Source organism: Sturnira hondurensis, unplaced genomic scaffold (genome assembly GCF_014824575.4).
Source record: "Sturnira hondurensis isolate 20B ecotype Veracruz unplaced genomic scaffold, ASM1482457v3 Scaffold0006437, whole genome shotgun sequence".
Classification (NCBI taxonomy): Eukaryota; Metazoa; Chordata; class Mammalia; order Chiroptera; family Phyllostomidae; genus Sturnira; species Sturnira hondurensis.
The window spans coordinates 2438074-2450168 of NW_028079068.1; the positions used below are offsets into that span (position 1 = coordinate 2438074).

At 50.0% G+C, this 12095-nt stretch overlaps 1 protein-coding gene across 1 annotated transcript in view; it reads left to right on the forward strand.

Moving 5' to 3' along the window:
- KIAA1549 (KIAA1549 ortholog) overlaps positions 1-12095 on the forward strand; it is a 122956-nt gene that overhangs the window by 83757 nt on the left and 27104 nt on the right. Inside the window, exons 12-14 of the mRNA XM_037049290.1 lie at positions 2674-2870; positions 4492-4580; positions 10359-10564. Coding sequence (XP_036905185.1) covers positions 2674-2870; positions 4492-4580; positions 10359-10564 — 492 coding nt within the window. The remainder of the gene's footprint in view (positions 1-2673; positions 2871-4491; positions 4581-10358; positions 10565-12095) is intronic.

The window sequence follows — 12095 nt, forward strand, 5'->3', positions numbered from 1 at the left end:
CGCGAGGATTTCACCAGGGTCGATGCAAGGGGCATGTTGATGGTGGCGATTAGTCGACGGCCCATTATAACTGCTGTTCTTTCATGTAGAGGCACCTTTAAAATGGGGTGCCGCTGGGGTGAAGCAGCCCACGGGTGAGAGGTACATCTCTGCCCTGTCAAGTAGGAAGTCTCTTAGGAACGGGGGCTGGGGAGGGGGCCAGCATGGCTCCCAGATCACTGCCACGCTGCCAGGAGCATCACTTTTAGGGAAGAACATGCATAGAAGAACCCGGAATTGGGTTCTGTTAAGAGGGCTCCATGCCCCCAGGAGGGGGCACACCCCATTTCAAGGTCTCTGTGCTAATCCAATCTGGGGGATGCAGAAATAAGTTTATCCTGGGTGGCTGGGGGTGGGGGTGGGCAGGAATGGGGCAGAGCCGTGGAGCAGCAGGTTTGGGTGTATTGTGTTCGAAACAGCATTCCTGCCAGGGTGGTGGAGTAGCCCGCTCTGGAAACACAGTGTCATTAATTTAGGGGACGCAGGCAGGCCGGTCCTGGCCTTTTGTTTCCGAGCACCATCTTTGTAAACTATTGTTACGGTAAGTTTTGTCTCCCTCTGCTGGCCTAAGTGATGATTGCAGAGTACTCTCCTACCCATGAGCCCTAGACGTTTAGTGCCGAAGACGTTGGAGGCCACTCCTCTGAGCCCTGGGTGGTGTCACTCATCCGTGCAGAGTTGGCACAAACACGACAGAGCCTCTGGCTTCTACACAGTCTCTGGTCTGAAGTAACTCCTCAGACAGGTTTGCCCCGTGTCTTCCGACGGTCCGCACGCCCGTAGGTGTGGGACACAGCCCGGCCAGGGGGCTCGGGTTTGCCCATGGCGCCCCCACGAGGAGACCATTGAAACTGCTGTGGACACGCTGTGTATTGCTCTACACTCTGCAAGGTCGGCTTGAGGAAACTGGGAATACCCACCCCTGGCACTGGTCGCCCATTGAAAGTGGTGTCCCACCTTCACTGTCCACGTATCCGTATACTTTGAGCACCTTTCCCGTCTTAGCAAAGGCCCCGAGGAGGAGGCCTGGACCCTGTGCTACCGGCTCTCGGGGTCTCGGTTGTGGGTCTGCAGCTGGTGCCTTGGAGCCCCACGTAGGCCCCCTGCACCCGCCAGTGTGACGGGTGGATGTTCCCAAGGCCCCCTTTCTCCTTCATCTTTTTGCCCCAGTCACTTCTGATGGCCACTCCTTTCTAGAAATCCTTTATTCCCTTGCCTTCTATTCCGCCGAATGATCCAAATGCTTCCTTTTTTTTTTTTTTTTTTGAAGTCGGCTTTTTTCCCCAGCTTCTTTTTTTCCTCTCTGAGCGCCAGACTGTAAGATGTCCTCCGGTGTTTTATTCATGGACCATTTTCATCTTTAAAAATGTCAGCTCCCCTCCCTGCCACCTTCTGTACAGTCGCTTTCAAAGCCATGTCTCCAGCCTGAACGTCCCCCACGCCCTTGTCCTCGGACTCCAGCTCCACGGAGCTGCTTTCCTTCGGAGCTTTTATGCCCTTTCAGCCCCAGCGTGGTTAAAGCAAACCCTGTTTCCTCCAGTCGTCGGTCCTTTGCGATTCACCTCCTTCCTTCTGTGTCACACCCACCCTTCCGTTTACCCTGGCGGGAACTCCCACTCACCACTGGTGCTTTCTCTCCTTTGCCTCTTGCGTCTGTTCGGCATCCAGGCCCTGCTGTGGGGTGTCAGTACTGTTCATCCCTCCCCATTTTCCTCGCTAAGGTTTTGGGCCCCAGCTTTCGTCGGCCCATGCTTGCGGTCTTGCAGGGCTCTCTTCCTGCTCCCCCTGTGTCCCATCTGCTTGGGTTTTAGAAACCCGCCTCTTAAGAAATAATAGGTTTCCACTCTGGAACTGGCATTTGGAGTCATCCACCCACAGGCCGGCCTTCTCTCACTGCCTGTATTCTCACCCTTCCAGGGCAGCTCAGGAGACCTCTTCCCAGCCTCGTGTCATCCTCTGGTCCCTGACCATCTAGAACACACTCTGTGTTGCCACCTCTCTTTATTTCTTTTTTTTTTAAAGATTTTATTTATTTATTTATCCTTAGAGGGGAAGGAGAGCAGGAGAGAAACATCAGTGTATGGTTGCCTTTTGTGCGTCCCCTCCTGGGAACTGGCCTGCAGAGAACTGGCCTGCAACCCAGGCCTGTGCCCTGACTGGGAATCGAACCTCGATCCTCTGGTTCGCAGGCCTGTGCTCAACTACACCAGCCAGGACCACCTCTCTTTATTTCTAAGTTCCGTCTGTCCTCCGAGTCCTGGCGCAAGTCCCCGTTTCTCCGTTATGCCTGTGTCGCTCTCCCTGGAATTGCGTAGCACACAGTTACGCTACTGTGGCCGTGGGTCAAGCATTGTCCCGTGCTGTCTTTCGTATTATGGTCTGGCTATGTAATCTGTGTAGTCTTCTTTGATTTTTTGCAAGCACCCATCATTTCTGTGAACGTGAGGTATGAACGGCACTCGGCACGCACTTGACGTTCCGGAGATGCCCGTGGAGTTAGGTTGGGGGGATGGCGGGCGCAGTTGTGAGGGGGAAGTGGGTGCTCACAGTCTCCCAGCCCTCACAGTCTCCCAGCCCTCACAGTCCCTTTCTCAGTCGTCAGGTTTCAGAGGGGCTGCCCCCCTGTTTGTTCAGTTGCAGATCCCCAGCGTGAAGGGCTTCGATTTTGCCAAGCAGCACCTGGGCCAGCACAACAAAGACGACATACTGATTATCCACGAGCCAGCTCCGCTGCCGGGACCTGTGAAGGACCACACCACGCCCTCTGAAAATGGAGACGTCCCGAGCCCCAAGGCCAAGGTCCCCTCCAGGAATGTCCGTCACCGAGGAAGGTTCGTGTTGGGATTTCCGCATTGTACTCTGTCGTAGAGTGTGTTTCTGGTTTCAGCGTGTCAATTTGTCGTAACCGAAGGGCTGACGACACGTATTGCCTGAGAGCTTGCAGCCGGGGAGACTGACCACGCTTGCCCAAAGTCAGAGCACCCGAGGGCCCTCCCACCCTCACGCCACTCTGAGGGACTGCCCAGGGAGGCTTTAAGATTATCAGCCACTGTGCGTCATGGGCTGGCCGTCCTCTTGTGACCTGATTAGGGATTGGCCAGCTCAAGGGTCATATTCTGGGGCGAGCCTGCTCGGCCCTCTGGAGATGGTGTCAGAAATAATGCCTAGAAGGCGCATAGCCCGTGCTGCACACCCAGCATCGACTTTGTCCTGGCTGATTGTCCCAGTGGGTGGCTATGACTTCATGGCTCTGTGGGCAGGTGACCTCATCACTTTGTTCTGCCTTTGCTTGACTCTTCTCCGGCTGTCCTTGTTGTCACCACTGTTGTCACATTTGCGTGGACTCTGCCCCAAGTCCTCCCTGCCCAGCTCACTTCCATTCCTCCTATCAGAATAAAGCACACGGAGAACTGCTTGTTAAGCTTCGTTAAAGACCAGGTTCAGAATCGGGCTTTTTTTTTTGACAGTTGCCTTTGGGAAATTGCACAGTCACGCTTTGGCTACGGGAGTCTCCAATGATCAGTATTCCTTTGAGTCTTGATACTCTCGATCCCAATTTTCCCCTAAAAGGAAAAAATGTGTGCGATCATAACGATAGTGGAAGTGATGTTATAATATTTGACATCAGAAAACCGACCCTGGGGTTCTGGTCTCATTTTAAGAATTGAAGGGCTGTTAGAGCATGATCTTGACAAAAGGAATTGTCAAAAGGAATTGCATTATGGAGAGAGATGTTATTTGTTTAAAATCATGAAGGATCACTTCGTGGGCGAGTACAATGTTGCGAGGTCTTTTTTTTTTCTTCCCTGGACATCTGATCCTGAACATTTAGTCATGACCTCTCAGTGGCCTGCGTGGTTACTCTGATATTTTGGCCTCCTTCATGGGCGCCAGAACAGGTTGGCCGTCCCCACTGCTGTGTCAGCTGGCAGAAAGCACAAAGAGAAGGCGTGCTCCCTGCTTAGGGACGCCTCCTAGCTCGGCGCCCTCTGGCTCCCACGCTCTTGGGATCCGGAAACAAATCTTGGTGGTGATTGTTGCCTTTGTGTTGGAACGGTCTTCGGAAGACCTGGTTGGAGTTCTGTAGGGTGACTGCAGAACGCCCCCAGCTTCCTAGAGATTCTGTAGGCCCAGGTAACCCTGAGCCAGGCCTGAACTGTGGATCCAGATGGCCAGGGCCCTGGTAGCCAAGGGACTGTCCCCTATTCTGGCCCCCAGGGTCCTAGCATTAGTTGCATCCTGTGGAGCCGTTTCCTAAACGGCTACACTGTCTTCCAGAGGTAACTAAGTGCTATTCATATCCTTGAAGATGCCGTATCACAGAATCATTGTGGGGATTGTCTAATTTCTCCTGATTATGCCTGGAAGCCTGACTTCCTCACCCAGAGGAAAGTGGCCTTCCCCCCCTTTTCTGTGTTCTTCCTAATGCTTACATTTGTCCCGTGTCTGCAGAATTTCGCCCTCGGATGCCGACTCCACCGTGAGTGAAGAGTCCAGCGAGAGGGAAGCAGGAGAGAAGGCACCAGGCGCAGCGAATGATGGCAAGTCCGGCAGAGCCCCGCACAGCGGCCTGTGACGAGGAGAGTGGTCTCCTCGCTCTCCACGGTCAGGGTAGTAGTTCCGAGGTTGCAGGAGGCGAGGGTTTTAGATTCTTCAAATCTGAAAAAGTAATCTGTGCAATGGAATATTCATTACCTGGATGGTGAACATCTCAGCGTTGATGGTCACTGCCTGGCCTGGTGCTGGTGTCTGGGTCAAGGTGGGGTGGGGAGATCGGGGAGGGGGGGCAGCAGGAGGTGGGGGGGATGCTGGAGGTCAGGGACTCATGGGGTGCGTTTCGAGGCTTGCAGCCCCCATTTTCCATTCTCATTTTGAGTTCGACAGTTTTCCTTCCTGAGGGACAAAGAAGAATTGAGCTAAAACCGGAGTCTCAATAACTGCCTTCAGGATTCCGTGACCTTCTTAACATTCACTTCAAGAGTTTCACAGCTGCCAGAAAGCTGTGTGTGTGTCGTAGGTCCCAGTGTCTTCTCTTTGATCCGAGGTTTGTCTTCTGGTTCAGGGCGCTGGGGCTGGTTTAGCGCGTTTGCAGCTGTAGTCAGATGCTGTAGCATCTTGGGCCAGGTCCGAAGGGAACCTCACTCCCATTCCAAACGGCATTACTGTGACCTGGTTAAAAAAAAAAAAATGGAGGTCACAGGTCTTGCTAGACTTGGGGATGTTTTTGACACGATGACAGGTGGCTGGGTTTCAGTTTCATCGATTCCATTACACAGGAGTGCTGGGGTAGCTCTTGTGTTTGCTGGCGCATTGTTGATCTTTCGGCAATGCAAAGAAAATTGGGGTGCCTGGAGACATTATTTTTAGTAGCAGTGTTTCTGCTGCTATTTTTCATCACCACTTTCTCTGTATGAAAATGCAGTACAGAGTGAGCCGTATGGTGGGAATGAACAGATTCTGGTTGGAGGCCAGGGAGCCCGTGCTGACACTGTGGTGCCAGAACCTTCCAAGTAGGTCCTGCGGCCTCTGGGCCCCAGCGGAACTCACCTAGCTGCGTTCTGAGATCCCGTCCAGCTCCTTTCCGGTGTTTCGTGTTGATGTTAAAAAAAATACCCTCTTAGTGTGAAGGGGAGGGTTTGTTCCTTTTGGATCCCATTTCACAGGACCGTCAACAGGACTCAGCACCATGGCAACAGGTGCGCGGGTTCAGGCAGGGAGGATTAGCATCTAATTTTGATCCTGGGGAAGGAATATTTGAAAAGAAGGATCAGCCCTAGAGTTTCTCGGGTTCTTTGTTTACCTGAGAAAATCTTGCTTTTAGTTCCCACGTTGAACTCCTTACCGATAGGATTACAAGAAGAATATTCTACGTGGCGAACAAAAAACAAGTATCCCTGTCAACATATATTCAAATTCCCAGGAGTGGGCATGTCGGTTTGGGGACCAAGAGGTGACGGGGAGAGGAGGTGGGTGGATTACGTGTCCTTGTGAGGGGCTCACATGTCCCTCCTGTGACTTGAACACACACGGGAACCCGTCCATTATTTTCGTGTTTTAGAAGGATGGTTTTCTCACTGTAAATACCAGTTCACTTTTTTTAAAAAATCCTCACCTGAGACTATGAGTATTGATCTTAGAGAAAGAGAGAGAGAGAGAGAGAGAGAGAGAGAGAGAGAGAGAGCGCGAGCTGCATCGACCTGAGAGAGAAACGTGGATCGGCTGCCTCCCAGAACCCGCAGCCTTATGGTGTGCGGGACAGGGCTCCAACCAACGGGGCCCCTGGCCAGGGCTGTGCCAACTCACTTGTAAAACTTTGCTTACGTCCTTCCACCTGTAATGCTGCCATGCAGGTGTTTTATTGCCTGCATAGAACTTTGTTAAATGCCACCTAAAAGATTCTGTGTTTATAATCATAGCTTTTGATTATTTTCTACAATAATTCACATGAAAATCCTCCTTCTGTGGCAAGTCATCACGAATTACAAACTAATGGCCGCAGGAGGTTGCTTGAGGCATTCAGGGACCCTCTTCCAGGAGGCCCTGGACCAGCGCCCCTTCTCCCCGCAGCGGGTGGCAAGGCTTCCGATGATTGTCCCAGTCGCCTGTCGTTTTCAGGGCCCACCTTGCGTTGGAAGCACCGCAAGGACTTCTGCCTTGATGTCGGCCAGTTCGAGGCTGTTGCTTTGCTCCCGTCCTTGCTGACCGTGTTTGGAAGCTGGCTAGACCTCAGTACATACGCTCATGCGTCCACAAACCCTGTGAGAGGGCTCACTCAAATGTCACTGTGGTCACAGTCATTGCAGTTTTAGAACGCGTCATGTCATTACCACTCGCTGGGAAGAAAGGGAGGAGGAAGTTCACATCCTCCACGCAGGCCCGTGGAGGCTCCATCGACCTGCGGCTGCGGTGGCCGGGCGCGATGATTCCTCTGTCCCCTGTGTCAGGCACGCACCAAGTATAAAGACCGGGAAGTGTGGAGTGTTTTCTTTGTGCTCTCTGTGGGGTGCACGTGAGCCAGGGGGTGATTCTTTTAAGGACTTAGAATTTCATTAATATGAATTCCACGGATTGCAAATGCTAGGCTGTCACGTAGGAGCCTAGCCATCACCTTCCTCGACGCGTGCTAAAGAGCTTGCAAAGCAAATTAAGTCTTTAACACAATAGCAGCGTGAGTATTTTGACTGCACGTAACACCAGAATTTTTCAAGTAGTTGGGGAGCACCCGTTTATAAAATGGTTGAGATCATACCTTGTTATTCTTAGCTTTTTATTCAGGACTCTTGGAGGTAAAACAAATAACTTTGTTATTTACCTCTTGGAGGTAAAATTTTATAAACTTAGTAGGGGTGACTAGTCATTTAGTCAGTCATCCTCTCAGCCCATGTTAACTAAGTGCCTGCGATGGGTTAGGTGCTGATATAGGACAGAGAGGGGACACCTGTGGGGCCCCCCCCCCCGGCCCACAGGATATTAATGTGGGTCACAGCCATTAGTCATAAGGCAGTGTGGCTGCATTATTTCCCTTAGATGGTGAAATAATATTTCTTTAAAAGCGTTCTATTGCTCATACATGTCAGTAATTCAGATTACCTTTTCCTCTGTCATTCTCCTTTGTTGACAGTATCTTGTAATTGTTATCCTATTCTTTGTTTTATTATATTTAAAGAGAAAGAGGTTTTAGTCCAAAGTCCCAGCTTTCCTCAAGGCAGGATTCATACAGCATTCACCTCTGTGTACCCATTCTATTTGCCACGGGCCAGTGTAGTTTTTTTTTAAATGTGCAATGCATAGTAATAAAAATACATAAATATATATTATATATAAGCTGGGGTGTGTGTATACATGTACACATATATCCATATATATGACAAATACACCAGTATACATATATATATACACCAGGTACATACAGTGTGTGTTATATGTATATGACAAATAGCAAACCCCTCCTCAGCCCTGTGGAAGGGCCGGGCTCTGGGCAGTTTTCTGTGCGTGCCTTCCTTCTCCGGTTGCAGTTGGTGAATTTTAGAGCGAGGATCTGTGACCACAGTTGGGGGTGGGGTAGGGCGTGGGCAGGAGGCAGGGGAAGCCCTGCAGCTTCAGTCCCCAGGGAGGGGCCGACAGTACAGGGGGAGGGGCCGACAGCACAGGGGGAGGGGCCTGCCTGCCTTTGCCCCCTTTGCCTTCAAGCCACTTGGAGCGCTCTGCCTGCTTTATCTTTTTACCATCCTGGAGGGAAGGGACCTCACCTTTAGGTATCAGTTGCTTCGCGGGCTACCCATTGTGACATTTGCTGGCACTTTGTAAGTTTGGGTTAGCCAGGCCAGCCTATCTGGTGAAGCTAATGATCTCCTTTTAGGCCTTGTGCCTGCAATTTGAGAAGCTGCCAGCAGATGCGTGGTCGGGCCTGCCCACGCGCATCACGGGGCCACGCAGGGGAGGAAAGCCGCACTGAGACAGCTGCGCCTCCTTGCTGAGACAGACCACGTTCATTCACAGCCTATGCACATCATTTCCAGTTGCTCGGGGCAACAAATGAATGTAATTCAGGTGGAGAGGAAATGGGAAGACTTACACAGCAGCGATGTGCATTCCTTATATCAAATACCAGCTGTTATTTCTTACTGCTTTGCTCAGTTCTGTTGGTTTTTTTTTTTTTACATGGAGGAGACACTTTCATAATTTCCAATTACGCTTGAGGTTTCAAACCTCAGGCTTTTATCTGGAAACAGTCTCTGCATGCTTTCTCGCCTTCTCCTGGCCCGGGGTCCGTGTAATTTAAAGCAGCGTCCAGAGTGCCTGGCGATGATCGTGGCTGCCTAGAGGGACGTCAGTGATCTCAGGCTGTCTAGCTCTGTAGCGGTCTTTCATCCCTTCACCCCAGCTTCATCCCTCTGTTTCTCCCCCCATCTCTTTTTTGCCTCCTTAAAATGAAAGTTCATTAGGGTTATTTCCACTTTAAAAGTAATACTCACTAGAGAAAATCCTTATTACTAAAAATATAAGAAAGTGGAGAAAATCTCCCCTTATACCAAGATTTAGTCTGTTAACATTTTATTTATTTTAAATTTTATTGATTTTTTTTTTTTTGCTAGAGAGGAAGGAAGGGAGGGGGAGAGAGAGAAGCATCGGTTTGTTGTTCCATTTATCTGTGCACTCACTGGTTGATTCTTGTATGTGCCCTGACTGGGGATTGAACCTGTAACCTTGCCATAGAGAGATGATGCTCCAGTCAACTGAGCCACTGGCCAGGGCTGTTAACATTTTAAATAGTTTCTTCTCTATCTTTTTTTTACACATTTAATTCTTTTTCTTTCTTTGCAGTTCTGATTACTTTAAAAATTCATTGCAGTTAAAATATACGTGCCAAAGGTACCCTTTTAATCATTTTTAAACATTAATTTATTTTTTAAAATGTCCCTTTTAAATCTTTTTTTTTTTTTAGTATACTCCTCATCCCTTTTTAAAGTGGGAATGAATTCCCTCCAGGCTGCAGCATTTTCTTCTCATGCCTCTTTGACTTCGTTTTCTTTTTGCATCCGATCGGAAAACCCAGAAACGCCCATTGCTAATCAGCACACACCTGCTGTCCTCAGTCCCCTCGTCTCCAGTGTAATTGCCTTGGCGACTGAATTTTTCTTATTCCAAATGGGAGTGGAAGCTCTGAGCTGCTCTAAGTTCTGTAAATTGCAGTGGACTGAGTGACTTCCGGTTCCTTCTGCCCTTTACCCTGTCTTACTGAAGACTTTGAAATCCCTTTTCGACGAAACAGGGCAATTTTTGGCACAAAGTGTCTTCATGATTTTCATTTCTTTTCTAATGATTTTTGTATCTTTTAATGAGGCTAAAGGAGATGATGTTGAATCCGATCGTTTAAGCTTCAGTGGGTGCATTTTAAGTCCTCTGACACAAAGTGAGGGTTGTGTTTTTGGTCAGGGGCCCATCTGTGGATTCTTCAAGAATCCGTATTTTTTATTATTTGTTATTTCTTTTTAAAAAAAAAGATTTATTTTTGGAGAGAGAGGAAGGGCAGGAGGAGAGGGAGAGAAAACATTGATGTGCAAGAGAAATGTAGATGGATTGCTTCTTGCACACCCCCAGCCAGGGACCTGGCTCACAACCCAGGCATGTGCCCTGACTAGGAATCGAACCAGTGACCTTTAGGTTTTAGGTTTACGCGCAACACACTGAGCGTACTAGTGTGTTGAGCCGCACCAGTCGCCAGCGTACCAATCACTGAGCTGCACCAGTCACAGCACATTTGCTCTGTCTTTAGGATGACGTTAGGATTTACTTTCCGGCTTTTCCCTCTGTTCCAGGGCCACCCCCACCCAGCTCCGGGAATGAGCAGCACTCTTCGGCCTCCATCTTCGAGCACGTGGACAGGATCTCCCGCTCCTCGGAGGCCAGTCGGCGGGTCCCCAGTAAGATCCAGCTGATCGCCATGCAGCCGATCCCCGCACCTCCGGTTCCCCACCCCGTGCTGGCCGACCGCGTGGCAGAGACCAACAAAATTAACAAAGAGGTATTTGTTTTCATTAAAAAGCACACAAAGACGAAAGTTCACTTGCTGTTTAGGTTCGTGCTTAAAAATGAGTGAAGGTTAAAGCGTGAGAAGATTGCAAAAGGTATGAGCTGCTGACAGATATTTTTAATTTTTTAATTTAAAGTTATTCCCCTTCTTTGTGTTTTTTGTTTTGTTTTATTTTTAGCTCAGATACTGTTCAGGGACACTGTTAGGTGCCCTGGCAGATGAGCAGAAAAGAGACTCGAGACTGCCATCCTTAGGAGTCCCGCTTTGCCCTGTGGCTGGGTTCAGGAACGTGAATTTCTAAAACATTCCCATTATCTGCAGAACAGAGTGACTCACTGTGCAGAAACTGTGCTGAAACTGTGCCAACAGTATGATCGATGCTGGATATCTGCTTTCCTTCTGAGAGTTGGGAATTTTGGTACCTTTGGTCCTCAGGCCAGGCAGAGGGTGTCATTGTGACCAGCCCCTGTGAAAACCCACGAGCTTCCCTGTGTCTCCCACGAGCTTCCCTGGTGGACGGCATGTCACACATGTTATCACAACTTGTTGCACATCCTGTGCTTAATTAATTCCTCCACTGGGAGAGGGCTCTCGGAAGCTCGTGCCTGGTTTCCCTTTGCTGGTTTTGCTCTGTACCCTTTAGCTGTAGTAACTGTGGTGAAAGGCTGAGTCCTGTGGGTTTCCCTAGTGAATCACTGTGTCTGGGGTGGGCTCGGAACCCCAGTAGACTTTGCAGGGCCTCACAGATCTGCTCTGGCTCCAAAGACCTGGATAGTCCCTAGTGAAACCCTCCTCCTGTGAATCTGGGAAGAGTGGGGTGGGTCTGCTTCCCTCCTAAGACGTCGGGAACCAGAAGGCCAGGCCAGGTCGCTGTTAATTTGAACTTGTGAGAGAGATGTGACCTGGGCTGGACAATGAGTGGAGTGACCGCCATTTAGGAACGCACATAAGGCAGCTTCATGCCTGGCAGTGTCCTGCCTCCAGAAACACCTGCTGTTGTGTGAGTCCTGCCAGGTCAGAGTCATCAGAAACGGGTGCTGTCGAGCCCCCCGCCCCACATTGAAGGGGTCTTGGCGAAGTCTCATCAAGAGTTGTTAGAGTTCTCCTAGCCACGCTGGCTCCTTGCCAAGGAAGTGACCACGGTGCATGTGCCCGGGGTTCAGGGAGGTGAGTGCTGTCCCTTCTCGCCAGCGCTCAGGAGCCCCAGCTCCGCGTGGCCCAGTCCTAGCCTGGACCTGTCTCACGTTGCGCATGCTCCATGCTCTGTGCCTGCCTGATGCGAACGCCCTGACCGGATTCTGCATCTGGTGAAAGAAGGAAGCGAGTGTGCTCACCAGGCCTGTGGCCTCCAACTGGATAGCACGCCTCCCCCATTTTCTCTTCTACCTTTTTAAAGGTAGCATGTGATGCATATGTGTGCCTGTAGGTAATACAGATTAGTTATAAAGCATAAATAATGAACTCAAAGACCAACTTAAAAGCTAGAGCATTGTTGATACTATTGCACCAACCTATATCCTTT